Raw genomic sequence first — 17,162 nt, forward strand, 5'->3', positions numbered from 1 at the left:
ACAGGTAAGGGTGGGTGAGACAGCTGCAATACTTACTTCCTTTGCTATCGTCACCAGGGGAGGGCGGGGGACTCTCCTTCAGCGGGCGGTGGGGACTTTCCATCGTCATCGGGGCGGGACGAGGGGCAGGCCAAGGCTCACCTCCACCTTGGCCTTCCTTAATTAGTCCTGCACACCTGTGGGCCGCGCCAAGGTGGAGGAACGAGGAGAAGGAAAGGTGGGAGGAGGGAGGAGGCGTCGTGGGTGGGTGTCAGTGGTGTGAGGGAAGGAAGAGAAGGGAAGGGAAGGGAGGGACAGAAGGAAGGAAGGGAAGGGAGGAAGGGTTTGGCTTTATCTTGGAGTCTTCGCTTTCCCTCTAGGTCGCCATGACACCTGTGGAGGAAAGGTAACAGGTGAATGGCAGGTAACCGGCTCAGTGCTTCTTTTATCGCTACATTCCTACTTTCTCTCCCTCTCTCTCTCCCTCCATATATCCCTGTCCCTTTAATTTCTTTCATCGCTTCATTCCTCTCTCTCTCTCTCTCTCTCTCTCTCTCTCTCTCTCTCTCTCTCTCTCTCTCTCTCTCTCTCTCTCACTCTCTCCTCTCCTTTCATCCTTCCTTCTCCTCACTCTTCCCTCTTCTTCCTTCCTCTTTCCCCCCCCCTCCCACCTCTTCCTTCCTCTCTTCACCTCCTTTTCTCTTCTTATCTTCCTTCACTTCTGCCTTCAGCCACTCCTCCTCCTCCTCCTCCTCCAGTGTTGCTTCTTCTTTTCCTCTTCCTCCTCCTCCACTTGCTGCTCTTCCTCTTCTTCCTCCTCCTCCTCCTCCTCCAGTGTTGCTTCTTCTTCTTTTCCACCTTCTCCTCCTTCACTTGCTGCTCTTCCTCCTCCTCCTCCTCCTCCTCCTCCTGTCATTGTTTCTGCTTACAAAATTACCACCGCTCTTTTCCGCTACTCTCGTCTCCTCCTCCTCCTCTTCTTCTTCCTCCTCCTCCTCCTCCTCCTCCTCCTCCTCCCGGCTCCACAACATAACAGAACCTCCTGACGTCTTCCTCCCTGTTGTCGTTATGTCCTCCTCCTCCTCCTCCTCCTCCTCCTCTTCCTTCTTCTCCTCTTCTCCCCTGTACATCCCACCCCCCATCCACTCTCCTTCAACCTCCCTCCTCCTCCCCCTTCTCTATCACCCCTCCCTCCCCCCTCCCCCCCTTACCAGCTGACCAATTCACATGCACAGCCAATCACAGCCGAGGACGTATGAGGGTCTCTCTCTCTCTCTCTCTCTCTCTCTCTCTCTCTCTTGCAAAATAGAAAAGGCCGGAAAAAAGTTATGGAAGGTAAAAATAATCCGAGTTTACAAGGAGGAGGAGGAGGAGGAGGAGGAGGAGGAGGAGGAGGAGGAGGAGGGGAAGGCAGCGGTTTCTTCCCTTCTTTCTCCCTTCCTTCCCTTGACGCATCCTCCCACTCTCATCCTCTTCCTTCCCCCTCCTCCTCCTCCTCCTCTCTTCCCCTCCTCCATAATCTTCCTTCCTTCAGCATCATAACCTTTCCTTCCTTCCTTCCTCTTTCCCTCCCCCTCCCACCTCTTCCTTCTCTCTTCACCTCCTTTTCTCCTCTCATCTTCCTTCACCTCCTCCTTCAACTCCCTTCTTCCTGGCTCTTTCTTTCATTCCTTGTTTCCTCCCTCTTCCTCCTCCTCCTCCTCCTTCCGTCCCCCCCAGTCCTTCTCACTCTCCACCTCCCATTTTATACTCTCCTTTCTCTCCTCCTCCTCCTCCTCCTCCTCCTCTTCCTCCTCCCGAAGGTGACCCGGCTCGGTACGTGTTGGAATGGCACCTGACCTGATTATCTGACATCAAGGTATTGCGCGACCGCTGACCCAAGAGGAGGAGGAGGAGAGGAAGAAGAAGAAGAAGGGAGAAGAAAATGATGCTGAGGCTAATTAAGAAGTAAAAGATGGAAAATAACGAATAATGATGATGATGAAGAGGAGAAGGAGGAGAATTAAGAGGAGAGCAAATAATTCTTCCAGTCTGTATTTTATCGTTATAGAACAAGAACGAAAGCCATTACACACACACACACACACACACACACACACACACACACACACACACACACACACTCGTAAACCACTAAAACTTGAGAAAACAAACGTCTTTTTTCTGATATATTCGCTGTGTGTACGTCATCCTGTGAGGCGCGTGTAAACATAGATTGAATACGCACATGGAATCTTATGTACACACACACGATGTTATGTATATCTATGACAAAACCTTCTCTCTCTCTCTCTCTCTCTCTCTCTCTCTCTCTCTCTCTCTCTCTCTCTCTCTCTCCAACAAAAGGCTTTTAAAGGGTGGCACTGTGACGTCAGAAATAGCAGCAACAGTAGTAGTAGTTGTAGTAGTAGTAGTAGTAGTAGTAGTAGTAGTAGTAGTAGTAGGTCAGCCACCAACATCTCCAATATGGACTATGAAGCCACAGTGGTGGAGAGTGACATTAGGGTGGGTCGGGAGTGACTTGAGTAGGGAAGGAAAGGGGGATCTAGACGTAATAGATGATAGGTGATTTAGTGTCAGGTAGTATTAGCGATATGGTTGGATGCCACAGTCATTAGCGAACAGAGTTGGGGCTAATGACCTCCAAGCTATGGAGCCCTCCATGATTATGTGTCGGGAAAATAAACATGGGTGGAGGTATCATTTATGTAGTAGAAAAAAGTAGTAGTAGTAGTAGTAGTAGTAGTAGTAGTAGTAGTAGTAGTAGTAGTAGTAGTAGTAGTAGTAGTAGTAGCAGTAGTAGTAGTAGTAGTAGTAGTAGTAGTACTAGAAGAAGAAGACGAAGAAGATGAGGAAGAAGTAGTATTAGTATTAGTAGTAATAGTAGTAGTAGTAGTAGTAGTAGTAGCAGGTTGTACTTACTCCTTAGGGCGACTTTTCTGGGTATTCCCTACGAGGATTGACCCTTGTGGTGGGGAAGCCTGAATGTCCTGAAGGGGGGGAGGGAGGGAGAAGGGAGAAGGGGAGAGAAGGGATTAAAGGGATGTGAAGATGGGGAGGAGGAGGAGGAGGAGGAGGAGGAGGAGGAGGAGAAGAAGAAAATAAAACTAAAAATGTACGGGATAAAAAAAAAAAAAACACAATAAATATCAAAACGTAATGGTGGATGAAATAAAGAAAAGGATGAAAATAAAAAGAATGAATGAATGGGTGAGGAATATTGAAGGAAGGAAAAGGATGAAAAGAATGAAAAGAAAAACACGATGACTGAATGGAAGGAAAGAATCATGAAAGAAAATGGGAAGAAAGAAAGAAAGGAAGGAAGGAAGGAAGGAAGGGAAGAAAAAAAAGAAAGAACGAAGGAAGGAAGGACGGCAGGAAGGATGAAAAAGATGGAAAGATGAATATAAAGAAAATGAATGATACGAAAAGAAAGAAAGAAGGAAGGAAGGAAGGGAAGGAAAGGAAAAGAAAGAAAGAGAAGGAAAGGAAGATATGAAAGGACAAGAGAGAGAGAGAGAGAGAGAGAGAGAGAGAGAGAGAGAGAGAGAGAGAGAGAGAGAGAGAGAGAGAGAGAGAGAGAGAGAGAGAGAGAGAGAGAGAGAGAGAGAGAGAGAGAGAGAGAGAGAGAGAGAGAGAGAGAGAGAGAGAGAGAGATAAGCAAGACTCAGTGACTGACTCTGTGAGTGTGAGAGAGAGAGAGAGAGAGAGAGAGAGAGAGAGAGAGAGAGAGAGAGAGAGACACACACACACACACACACACACACACACACACACACACAATTTATACAAAGAACGAGGAGATGAAAGAAAAGCAAACAGGGGAAACATGAAAGAGAAGAATGAGAAAGGGAAGAAAGGAGTAAATATGAAGGCGAGAGAAAGAAAGAAAGAGAAAGAAAGAAATGATGATGATGATGATGCATAAAGATGGACACGTCAAGAGGAAGAAAGGCGGGAAAGAAGATGGAGAGGAGGGAATGAAGGCTGCAGATGAGGGGAAGAAGGAAACACGAGGAGGAGGAGGAGGAGGAGGAGGTGAGGGAGGAGGAAGAGGAGAGGAGTTCTTGCCCGCTCTTCACATTTTCCCCGCTCACACACACACACACACACACACACACACACACACACACACACACACACACACACACACACACACACACTTTCACGTTCCTCCATCAAAATATTTCCACGTAACAAACACATTTTTTTTTTTTTACTTTATGTTACTCCAAATCCGCCGCCCGAATTTGGAACGAAAAACAAAACAAAGCAAAACAAAACAAAAAAGAAAACAAGCACGACCCGTCTTGCCCAACCCAACTTGACCTGACCCGACGTGACCTGACCCTTCTTGCACGGCGTGACCTAACCTGACCTTGGCCGTTCTCGACTCTTGACAAACCTGACCTCATCCCACGCCAGTTTGACTTGACCGAACTTTCTCTTTCATCAGTATGTGTAACACTCGGTCAGTCAGTCAGTCATTAAGTAAGTCAGTCAGTTAGTTAATTAGTTAGTTAGTTAGTTGGACAGTCAGTTAATTAGTCAGTTAGTTATCCAGTCAGTTAATTAGTCAGTTAGTTATCCAGTCAGTTAATTAGTTAGTTAGTCAGTTAGTCTCATTATGTAAGTCAGTTCGTTAGTCAGTTAGTTGGTCAGTCATTATGTAAGTCAGTTCGTAAGTCAGTTCGTTAGTCAGTTCGTTAGTCAGTCAGTTGGTCAGTTCGTTAGTCAGTTCGTTAGTCAGTCAGTTGGTCAGTCATTATGTAAGTCAGTTCGTAAGTCAGTTCGTTAGTCAGTCAGTTGGTCAGTCATTATGTAAGTCAGTTCGTAAGTCAGTTCGTTAGTCAGTCAGTTGGTCAGTCATTATGTAAGTCAGTTCGTAAGTCAGTTCGTTAGTCAGTTCGTTAGTCAGTCAGTTGGTCAGTCATTATGTAAGTCAGTTCGTAAGTCAGTTCGTTAGTCAGTCAGTTGGTCAGTCATTATGTAAGTCAGTTCGTTAGTCAGTTCGTTAGTCAGTCAGTTGGTCAGTCATTATGTAAGTCAGTTCGTAAGTCAGTTCGTTAGTCAGTCAGTTGGTCAGTCATTATGTAAGTCAGTTCGTAAGTCAGTTCGTTAGTCAGTCAGTTGGTCAGTCATTATGTAAGTCAGTTCGTAAGTCAGTTCGTTAGTCAGTCAGTTGGTCAGTCATTATGTAAGTCAGTTCGTAAGTCAGTTCGTAATTCAGTTCGTCAGTTGGTCAGTCATTATGCAAGTCAGTTCGTAAGTCAGTTTGTTAGTCAGTTCGTTAGTCAGTCATTATGTAAGTCAGTTCGTAAGTCAGTTCGTTAGTCAGTCATTATGTAAGTCAGTTCGTAAGTCAGTTCGTTAGTCAGTCAGTTCGTTAGTCATGGGGAACTGTGAAACTGGCCCTTCGTCCGTGAAAACATGACCAAACAAACCCAACCCAACCCAACACACGTTCAGACACTAAAAAAAGAGAAACACAGCAACTCGCAACACTCTTCGTTCTTCACCATCGGACGCATAACAAACTTCGCTGTACAAAAGTTTCTGAGGTGACCTTCTTAGAGGTGACCCACTCTAGCCTCTTCTACGCAGTGTGACCTCATCCTAGACACACTGAGGCCTCCACATACTACCTCCCCTCCTCCTCCTCCTCCTCCTCCTCCTTCTCCTCCTCTGGTCCATCCCCAAACCTCCCTTCCACCCTCCTTCCTCCTTCCCTCAACCACAGACGAAGGGTTGTGGCTGACTTGAGGGAGGGAGGGAGAGAAGAGGGAGAGGCAGGGAGGGAAGGAACGAGGGAGGGAAAGGACACAGTCAGTCTTTAAAACTCATGTAAAGTCATTCCTTGTGGTCAAAGGAAACGAATAGGCTGTGTGTGTGTGTGTGTGTGTGTGTGTGTGTGTGTGTGTGTGTGTGTGTGTGTGTGTGTGTGTGTGTGTGTTTGTGTGTGTGTGTACCCTCCCCACCTACACATCTCCCCTCTCCCCTTTACCCCCCTCTTCCCTTCACCTCCCTTTCTCCCCTCTCCCCTTCACCTCCTTCCCCCTCTTCCTCTTCCCTCTCCTACATCACCATCATCATCACCCTCCCCCTTCCCCTCCTCTTCGTCCCTCCACCCCTTCACCATCATCATCACCCCCCCTTCCCCTTCCTGTCCCCTCTCCACCCCTTCACCATCATCATCACCCCTCCCCTCCCCCCCTTCTCTTCCTCTTCCTCTTCCCGTCCCCTCTCCACCCCTTCACCATCATCACCACCCTTTCCCCCCTCCTCTTCCCGTCCCCTCTCCACTCCTTCACCTACGCCACCCTCATCATCACTGCCCCTCTCTCACCCCGTCACTTCCTCTCCATCACCCTCCCTTTCTTTCTTCTTCCCTAACCCCCCCCACCCATGAAATAAGGTCGTCAGAGTTGTTGTCACCGAGGCCCTAGTGGAGGAGGAGGAGGAGGAGGAGGAGGAGGAGGAAGAAGGAGGACAAGAAGAGTGGCCTAAAGAGACTAATTAGGAAGCTTTCGTCATCATCACGAGGTAACACACACACACACACACACACACACACACACACACACACACACACACACACACACACACACATTGCGTCACATTCCCTTAAAAAAAAAAAAAAAAAAAACCTTCAGTGTCTCACAAAATCAGTAACAGTCCTCTACAGTAACATTTTCGGCCCCTCTACACACACACACACACACACACACACACACACACACACACACACACGCACGCACTAATCTTTCACTGTCACTTACTCACAAACCAATACGGAAAACATTAAACGGGAGTGACAGAAGCGACGGGGGGTGACCCAGAGGAGGAGGAGGAGGAGGAGGAGGAGGAGGAGGAGGAAGGGTGTGAAATGACAAACGGAGGTATGGTAGGAATAGGAATGGGATGGGAAGCGAAAGGAAGGGGAAGAATGAGGAGGGGAGGGTTGAGAAGGGGGATAGGAAGGGAAGAGATAAGAAGGGAAGGGATAGGAAGGGTAGAGATTAGAAGAGAAGGGATAGGAAGGGAAGGGAAGGGAAGGGAAGATAATGGCAAGTTAAGAGAAGGAAAAGAAAAAAAAAGAAATGAAAGGGAAATTATTTGAAAGGAAGGAAAGGGAGAGGATTGTAAGGTTAGAGATGGGAAGGGAAGGGAAGGGATGGGAAGCAAAGAAAAGGGAAGGGGAAGAAAGGGGAAAGGAAGAGAAGAGAATGGAAGAAAAGGGAGAAGAAAGTCAGGCTAGGGAAGGAAGGGAAGGGAAAGGAAGAGGAAGGGAAGAAAGGAGAATGGAAGTAGAGGAAGAAGAAAGTCAGGCTAAGGAAGGAAGGGAAGGGAAGGGAAGAGGAAGGGAAGAAAAGAGAATGGAAGAAGAAAGTCAGGTTAGGGAAGGAAGGGAAGAGAAGGGAAGGAAAAGAAAGGGAAGAAAAGAGAATGGAAAAAAATGCAAAAAGTCAGGTTAGAGAAGGAAGGGAAGGGAGTAAAAGAGAATGGAAGAAATGGAAGAAGAGAGTCAGGTTAGGGAAGGAAGGAAAGGGAAGAGAAAAGAAGGGAAGGGAAAGGAAGGGTTGTCAGATTAGGGAAGGGAAGGAAGGAGGGATGAGAAGGGAAGAAAGGAATGTCAGTCAGGGTGTGGGAGGGACAGATAATGATGATGATGATGATGGAGGTGGTGGTGGTGGTGGTGGCGGGGGTGTGAGTGTGGTCAGTTGGCACCCGCAGAGGCCGCCCCGCCCAGTGCCAACCCCCCCGCGGCGCTGACACCACGACCTGACCGCAAAGAGTGCCACCTGACGCGTGCCCCTCCCCCCCTCCTCCCCCCTCGTGTTGGCACTCCCCTCTTCCTGTTTTTCGGGGCTTTGTTTCTTTTTTTTTTTTCATCTTTCCTTTCTCTTCTTTTTTTCGTTGTTCTTGTCTTTCTTTTACTTTTTCTTTCTCCTATTTTCTCTTCTCAACGTGATTTTTAACTTTCTCTTCTCTTTCCTCTTTTTCTCTTTTCTTGTCTTTTTTTTACTTTTTTTTTCAACTTTGTGACTTTTCTTTTTCCTACTTTTTTCTTTTCTTCTTTACGTTATTCTTGACTTTCTCTTTTCTTTCCTTTTTTCTCGTTTCTTTCTCTTTTTCGACTCTTCGTACTATAATCCTCCTCTTCTTCTTCTTCCTCCTCTTCACTCCCCTCGTAGAAACATCCATATTCCCCTCCTCCTCCTCCTCCTCCTCCTCCTCTCCTTCATTCCCCTTCGAGCTCCCCCTCCTCTGGGCGCGTGTGTTCGTGTGTGTGTCATTCATATTTAAGGCGTGCATGTCTGTCCCCTGCTGTCAATGTGTGTGTGTGTGTGTGTGTGTGTGTGTGTGTGTGTGTGTGTGAGAGAGAGAGAGAGAGAGAGAGAGAGAGAGAGAGAGAGAGAGAGAGAGAGAATGGCACGTAAAAAACAAAAAGAAACATGAAGTCGAGAATATATAACCAGCGTGAATCATCGACTTCCTAACAACCTTGAAAATTCGGACCCAGGAGAAATTTCCACTCGAGTCTTTCCTGCAGGTGGAGCCAAGGGTCATATTTTCAAACGCCTCGGGGCTAATCTATTAACCACGCACATATTTGACAAGGAGGCTTTCGTAAGTGTTGGGGGCATTTCCAGGGGTACCAGTTTTATTGCTCGTCTTGTAGTCTGACCATTCCTCTCTTCCATAAACCGAAACACACACCTATTAGAACCTGATTGATCTTCTTTTCGGCACTTGGAAATAGTTATTGTGTGTAGTGGAAGCGTTTGAGGGTAAGCAGGCAGGGAGGGAGAAGGGCAGAGTGTGGAGACAGACTCGCAAGAATGGACTTATTTAAGAGAGATATCAGAGGAGGAAGAGGAGGAGAATAAGGAGAGGATGGAAATGGAATGGAAAGCGATGAGAAGGAATGGGAAGGGAAGGGAAGGGAAGGGGAGTATAGAGTCGAGAAGGGATGAGGGATGAAAGGGTAAGGGAAGGGAAAAGAGGAGGAGAGAAAGGATAGGAAGGGAAGAGAAAAGAAGAGAAGGGATAGGAAGGGAAGAGATAGAAAGAGAAGGGACAGGAAGGGAAGAGATAAGAAGAGAAGGGACAGGAAGAGAAGAGATGAGAGGAGAAGAGATAGGAAGGGAAGAGATAGGAAGAGAAGGGACAGGAAGGGAAGAGATAAGAAGAGAAGGGATAGGAAGAGAAGAGATGAGAGGAGAAGGAAAGGGATGGAAAGAGGAAGGAAGAAAGACAAGGATGAGAGGAGGATAAGGTAGGACAGAAACAAGGTAGAAAAAAATAAATAGAATACAATAACAAATAAAATGGAAATACAACAAAAGAGAACAAAATCAGAATAGAATAGAACTAAGGTAAGAGAAAGAGGGTGGAAGGAGGGAAGAAGAGGAAGAGGAGGAAGAGGAGGAAGAGGAGGAGGAGGAGGAGGAGGAGGAAAACTCATAGTCACATCTACCACTTCGCAGCTCCTTATTACCTACTCCCTCCTCCTCCTCCTCCTCCTCCTCCTCTTCTTCCTCCTCCTCTTCCTCCTCTTCCTGCCGCAATTAAACGCCTCGGTGGACGGAAGAAGGCCACGACGGTTAGGGTTGGTAGTGGTCCGTGTGTGTGTGTGTGTGTGTGTGTGTGTGTGTGTGTGTGTGTGTGTGTGTGTGTGTGTGTGTGTGTGTGTGTGTGTGTGTGTGTGTGTGTGTGTGTGAAGCGTACAACCTCTATTTTACTCTGGTGGTGGTGGTGGTTAATGGTAGTCTTTCCTCCTCCTCCTCCTCCTCCTCCTCCTCCTCTTCCTCCTCCTGGGGTGCTTCGGGGGGCGCTAGGCACATCCTGGCACCATTTCGACTCCCCAGCAAGGAAGGCATCACTCTCAAGTCCAAGCAGGAGGAGGAGGAGGAGGAGGAGGAGGAGGAGAAGTAGTAGTAGTAGTAGTAGTAGTTGCTGTTGTAGGAGTTGAAGTAGACGAGATTAAAAGAGGAAGAAGAAGAAGAGGAAGAAGAGGAAAAAGAAGAAGATGAAGAAGACGAAGAAGAAAAAGAAAAAAAGATGATGAATAAGAACAACAAGAACAAGAAGAAAAAGACGTAATAATTGTAGCATCTGAAGTAGAAAAAATAAGGACAAGAAGAGGAAAAGGATGAGGAAGAGGAAGAAAAGGGGGAGGAGGAAGAGGGGAGGAGTGCCATCATGGGGAGGGGAGAATGGGGGGAGACAGTGGCACCTTAGCACACTTACCTGGCCCTCTCTCTTCCCCCTTGAACCCAATCTCCCCACTTTTCCCTCCCCCTCCCCTCCCTTCCCCTCCCCTTCCCCTACCTTCCCCTGCGTCAATGGGTCACCTCATTTCGAGTGGTCATAGTTTCCCTTCCCCCTCCCTCCCCTCTCTTCCCCTCTCCTCCCCACTCCCCTCATTACCTCCAACTGGTACTGACGGAGGAAAACAACAGGTGCACGAGGAGGAGGAGGAGGAGGAGGAGGAGGAGGAAGCGTATCCAGGTGATCCTTTAAAGAGCTGGAAGGTTGTTTTTTTCTTCTTCTTTGGATTCGGTCATGAGTCTCTCTCTCTCTCTCTCTCTCTCTCTCTCTCTCTCTCTCTAATGCAGATGTTAAACTCCCACGACTCGTCTTTTGTCCCTTCAGAAGAACATAAAATTTACTTCCTTATTTTCCTCCTCCTCCTCCTCCTCCTCCTCCTCCTCCTCCTCCTCTGTGTTGTCTTCCTCCTCCTCTTCCACGTCTCTATTTGTCCTCATCAATTAATTCATTTTCAATCAACGCTAGTGTATGTGGTGGTGGTGGTGGTGTTGAAGGTGGTGGTGGTGGTGGTGGGGGTGGTGATGATGGAGGTAATGGTGGTGTTATTGAAGGTGGTGATGGTGTTGTTGAAGGTGGTGGTGATGGTGGTGGTAGTGGTGGTGGTGATGGTGGTGGTGGTGGTGGTGGTGATGGTGGTGGTGATGAAGGTGGTGGTGGTGTTGCTGAAGGTGGTGGTGATGGTGGTAGTGGTGGTGGTAGTGGTGGTGGTGATGATGGTGGTGGTGATGGTGATGATGGTGGTGATGATGATGGAGGTGGTGTTGTTGAAGGTGGTGGTGATGGTGGTAGTAGTGGTGGTAATGGTGGTGGTGATGGTGGTGGTGGTGATGGTGGTGGTGATGATGATGGAGGTGGTGTTGTTGAAGGTGGTGGTGATGGTGGTAGTGGTGGTGGTGGTGGTGGTGGTGATGGTGGTGGTGGTGGTGGTGGTGGTGGTGATGATGGTAGTGGTGGTGATGGTGGTGACAACGCATAATAGTCTATACCTGACCTTACCAACACCTGTGAACGCATTATATACACACACACACACACACCTGGCGCTTCTTAATTATCTACCTACCTGTTGGTGTCCGCCGCCTAATCATTCTCACCTGTTGCCAGCCTTGTAATTACAGGTGCACAGGGGGGAAGGGGGGAGCTTTGTCCGATCTCAATGTGTAATTAAAGAAAAGAACGAGTGAAAAAAATAATATATATGTGTTTGTTTGGTTTGAGCGCCGCCTCGTGTTAATGAAGAGGAGGAGGAGGAGGAGGAGGAGGAGGAGGAATGAGGAAGGTTGGACGGATGGAGGAGGTTAATGAAGAAAAGGCAAAGGAGAGAAAAAAAAGTAAGAAGACAAGAGAAAGGGTGGAATTAGAGGAGGAGGAGGAGGAGGAGGAGGAGGAGGAGGAGGAGGAGGAGGAAAGAGGAAGAAAGGAAGTAAATAAAGAAAAGGCAATGGAGAGAGGAAGGAAGGAAGGGAGATTAGGAAGAAGAAAGGTTTCGGATCGGAATTAGAGGAGGAGGAGGAGGAGGAGGAGGAGGAGGTATGGTGGATAGTTGCGGTCAAGTGTATAGAGGACGCGGCGGTCAGTGCTCCCTCCTTCCCCCTACACACACACACACACACACACACACACACACACACACACACAAACATACACACACGACAAGATATAAACGGTAGCACAACATAACACACACACACACACACACACACACACACACACACACACACACACACACACACGACAAAAAAAGACAGACACTTAATTCACTTGCTTACAATAACTAATTTCAGCATAAAGAGAACGAACACACACACACACACACACACACACACACACACACACACACACACACACACTCACAAAAAACTACTTTCACCATAAAAAACGTGAAAAAAAAAACGAAAACAAAAAAAGAAACACCAGGAATGCACATTAGCACACACTTAACGTTGCCGACCAAGCGTTTAGTTTAGTAATGACCAAAGTATAATTAGATTTTGGTAATGACAAGTTCGGGGCAACACACCTCAGCATCAACGGGGCAAGAAAACGCATCTCACTGAAGGGTAGACTCAAGCAATCCGTGGCAACATCAGTCTCTTATTAACTGTCCGCCCACTGTCACCCTGCCCTACCCTGCCTACCTGCCTACTTATCCTACGCGAGGCAAGACACGTAGGGAGGTTAAGGTGGGTGAGTGGAAAGATGAGAGGAGAGAGGAGAGGAAAAAAGAGGGATGTTATGAAGGGATGAAGGGAGAACATATGATAAGGGAGGAGTGAAATAATATAAAACAGAGAGAAAAGGAGGAAGATGAGGGAGAAAGGAGGGAGAAGAAGGAAGATGGATGGAGAGGAAAAGAGAGGGAATGTTATGAAGGGATGAAGAGAGGAGAGAACGTATGATAAGGGAAGACTGAAGTAATATAAAACAGAGAGAAAAGGAGGAAGAGGAGGGAGGAAGGAGGGAGAAGGAAGATGGATGGAGAGGGAGAGAATGAGAGGGAGAGGCTGAGAGGACAAAAATAAGGAGAGTGCGGTTATATAAAACAGAGAGAGAGAGAGAGAAGGAGGGAGAAGAGAAATGAAGGATGGAGAGATGAGATGAGAGAATGCGAGGGATGAGGGAAAGATCATGGAGGAATAAAATGAGGAAAGAAAAACAAAAGTATGGGAGACATAATAAGGGAAAGAAGAGTGGAGGGAGAAGAGGAATGAAAGGAGGAAGGGGTACACACACACACACACACACACACACACACACACACACACACACACACACACACACACACACACACACACACACACACACACACAGAGAGACAGAGAAAGGATTTGTGGGATAAGGAAAGAGAGGAGAAGAGGGACAGAAAAGAGGGAAAAGAGGAATGAAAGGAGGAAAAAGTAAACACACACACACACACACACACACACACACACACACACACACACACACACACACACACAGACAGAGAAAGGATTTGTGGGATAAGGAAAGAGAGGAGAAGAGGGACAGAAAAGACAGAGGAGCCGTAGGAGGAGGAGGAGGAGGAGGAGGAGGCACACAGGAGCAACTTCGTGTGTGCTCTGCGGCGCTGTAACGTTCCCGCCACTGAAAATTAGTCGACAGAAATGGTCTTGAGTTTACGTTTGAGGTCAGCACACAAACCAGACTTGATGACGAGCACACACACACACACACACACACACACACACACACACACACACACACACACATACGCACACACACACACACACATACGCACACACACGCACACACACACCGCCGTTAGAGTCATTCTGTTACCTGTCTCTTCGCCACACCTTTCATTTAAATTACCTGCGTTTTTTTTTCTTTTCCTTTCTTTCATTCTTTCTTTCTGTGTGTGTGTGTGTGTGTGTGTGTGTGTGTGTGTGTGTGTGTGTGTGTGTGTGTGGTATCTTCACTGTGGACACACACACACACACACACACATTACTCCCACGCCTCCTTCTTCCTTGTTCTTCTTTCTTTTCCATATTCATCTCTCTCTCTCTCTCTCTCTCTCTCTCGTACCTGGCCACACCTTCCCACCTACCTACCTTACCTACCTGCCTATACCTTTAATTAGCACCTGTCTACCTACCACTCCCTACCTTACCTCGTTGTCAATACCTGTCACGTACACGACCACCCTTCGCCTGCCCGCACCCCCACCAGGAAAACATTGACGGCATTCCTAGGTCCTTTCAGCATCCCAGGAGTTCTTTGGTGGGCTTGTGTATTCCTCTTGCATCTTTTCCTATAGTTATGTTTAGTTTTATCCTGTTCTGTGTTGGCTTGATCTATTCTATTTTTGTTTCGTTTTTAGTTTTTTTTTTACAACAAAGGAGACAGCTCAAGGGCACAAAAAAAGGAAACAATAATAATAATAATAATAATAATAATAATAATAATAATAATAATAATAATAATAATAATAATAAAAAAACGCTACTCGCTGCTCCTAAAAAGAATCCAAAGAGGTGGCCGAAAGAGGGGTCAATTTCCTTTCACGTCCTTTCTTTATTTCAATCTTGTACTTCAAATTCAATCCTCTACTCTATCCTCTTCTTTCTCTTCAACTTCCGCCTTCAATTCTATCTTAACTCAATTCAATTCACTGATGTCCGTTCTGTATCTCAATCTTGTACTTCAAATTCAATCCTCTACTCTATCCTCTTCTGTCTTTTCAACTTGGGTCCTTCAATTATATCTCTACTTAATTCAATTCACAGATGTTCTTTTGTTCTTCATCTCAATTCTATACTTTCATTCTAGTTGTATCGTTCCATTCGTCATCTCAATCCTCTTTTTTTTTCTTCTTTTCCGCTACCATCCTTCCAGTCAATCTCAACTCAAATTCTATCTCTACTCAATGCACAGATGTTCATTTCGTTCTTCATCTCAATTCTATACTTTCATTCTAGTTGTATCGTTCCATTCTTCATCTCAATCCTCTATTTTTTTTCCTCTTTCCCATTAGCATCCTTCCAGTCAATCTCAACTCATCTCATCCGTCACTTCATTTGTTCTATTCTTCCTCCTCGTGCATTTTAGGAGCAGCGAGTTGCGGGCTTTATTTTGTTATTATTGTTTCCTTTTTTTGTGCCCTTGAGCTGTCTCCTTTGTTGTATAAATAAATAAATAAACAAAATCCACTGAGGCCTTCCCTTTTTCATCCTTTCCTTCATTCTTCTTTTCCCTCCTCTCATTTCCCTTCATTCTTTCTTTCTTCTTGCCCTTAATTATCGGTTCCCTCCTTCCTTTCTTTATTTTAATTTCTCTCTTTTTCTTCTTCTTTGTGTTCTTCCTCCTTCTTTATCGCTTCCCTCCTTCCTTTCTTTATTTTAATTTCTCTCTTTTTCTTCTTCTTTGTGTTCTTCCTCCTTCTTTATCGCTTCCCTCCTTCCTTTCTTTATTTTCATTTCTCTCTTTTTCTTCTTCTTTGTGTTCCTCCACCTTCATTCCACTCCCTCCTCATCCCTCCCACGCCATCCACTCCCTCTTCATTATCACCCTCCACCTCACCACCTCCACCTTCATCTTCCACTCCTCTTCATCATCATTCCACACCTTGACTATCTACATCATTGCTTTTTTTTTAGTCTTCCACTCCCCTCTTTTTCAACTTCTTTAGACGGTTAGTATTACATCCTTTTCTTCCACCTATCATCTTCTAACATCCCCAAAACATCTATCTTCTTCCCCATCTACATCACTTCTTCTGCAACATCTAACACCTCAAAACCTATCTTCTTCTAACATCCCCCAAAAGCACCTATTATCTTCCCCATCTACATCTTCTTTACGGGGTCATCAACATCACTTCTTCTACATCTTCTAACACCTCAAAACCTATCTTTTTCTACAATCAACATCATTTCTTTTACGGCTTCTAACACCTCAAAACCTATCATCTAACATCCCCCAAAACACCTATCTTCCCCATCTACATCTTCTTTACGGGGTCATCAACATCACTTCTTCTGCAACATCTAACACCTCAAAACCTATCTTCTTCTAACATCCCCCAAAAGCACCTATTATCTTCCCCGTCTACATCTTCTTTACGGGGTCATCAACATCACTTCTACATCTTCTAACACCTCAAAACCTATCTTTTTCTAACATCCCCCAAAACACCTATTATCTTCCCCACCTACATCTTCTTTACGGGGTCATCAACATCACTTCTTCTACATCTTCTAATACCTCAAAACCTATCATCATCTAACATCCCCAAAACACCTATTTTCTTCCCTGTCTACATCCTTACTCACGCTTGGCTCATCAACATCACTTCTACATCTTCTAATACCTCAAAACGCCTCCCATCTTCCCTAAACCATCACCATCATCCCTTTCTTTCATTTCTTTCCCCTTCTAAGTAACCCCCCATCACTTATCCCTTCTTCAGTAGCATCCTATTATCATCATCTTCCATCCTCTTCCCCTTCTTCAGAGTCCTCTCCCTTCAGTATAGTAGCCCGTCATCTTCCTCCACCTTCTTCCCCTTCAGTGTTTTCCCTCTTCAGAAGTTCCCATCATCTTCCATCTTCGTCCCCTTCAGAATTCTCACATGTCACTCTCTTCCTCCCCCCTCAGCTTCACATAACGCCCTTCCTCCTCCTCCTCCTCCTCCTCTTCTTCTTTCTTCTCCCCCCCCGGCGTAGGACAGAGGACAGAGTGTTACGCATTACAGAGTCTCGCTTGGTCGGTGAAGCCTCCCTCAGTCAGATCAAAGGGTTAGGCTACCTTCGTCCTAGCCCTTCCGTCCGTCTCTCTGTCTCTCTGTGTGTTTGTCTGCCTGTCTATCTGTCTGTTCGTCCTTCGCCCGTTTTTCCTTTTTCCTTCATTAATTTTGTTTGTCATATTTTTTCCTTCTTACCTGTTTCCATTTTTGTTTTATTTTTTCCTTCCTTCCTTCCTTCCTTCATCTCCCTTTTCTCATTCTTTCCCTTCCTCTGTTTCCTCTTATACTTTTCCTTCCTTTCCTTCTTCCCCCTCTGTTTTTTTTCCCTTCTTTCCTTCCTTCATCCCCCTTTTCTCATTCTTTCCCTTCCTCTGTTTCCCCTCATACTTTTCCTTCCTTCCTGTCTCCATTCTTATTTCATTCTTTCCTTCCTTCCTTTATCTCCCCTTTCTCATTCTTCCCCTTCCTCTGTTTCCTCTTGTACTTTTCCTTCCTTTCCTTCTTCCCTCCTCTGTTTTTCTTCTCTTTCTTTCCTGCCTTCTATTATTTTTTTCATTTTCTTTTCCTTACTTTCCTCTCCATTTTCTTCTCTCCATCCTTCATCTGTTCCTTTCCTCCTTCATTCCTCATTCAGTTTCTT

General features: G+C 46.0%; 1 protein-coding gene across 4 annotated transcripts in view; it reads right to left on the bottom strand.

Moving 5' to 3' along the window:
* Positions 1 to 17,162, bottom strand: part of LOC127004093 (orphan steroid hormone receptor 2-like) — a 52,253-nt gene that overhangs the window by 32,775 nt on the left and 2,316 nt on the right. For all 4 annotated transcript variants that reach the window (XM_050871442.1, XM_050871438.1, XM_050871439.1 and 1 more), the window contains exon 2: positions 37 to 372. In XM_050871442.1, coding sequence (XP_050727399.1) covers positions 37 to 109 — 73 coding nt within the window. In that variant the 5' untranslated portion in view covers positions 110 to 372. The remainder of the gene's footprint in view (positions 1 to 36; positions 373 to 17,162) is intronic.

The sequence above is a fragment of the Eriocheir sinensis genome, chromosome 27 (genome assembly GCF_024679095.1).
Source record: "Eriocheir sinensis breed Jianghai 21 chromosome 27, ASM2467909v1, whole genome shotgun sequence".
Classification (NCBI taxonomy): Eukaryota; Metazoa; Arthropoda; class Malacostraca; order Decapoda; family Varunidae; genus Eriocheir; species Eriocheir sinensis.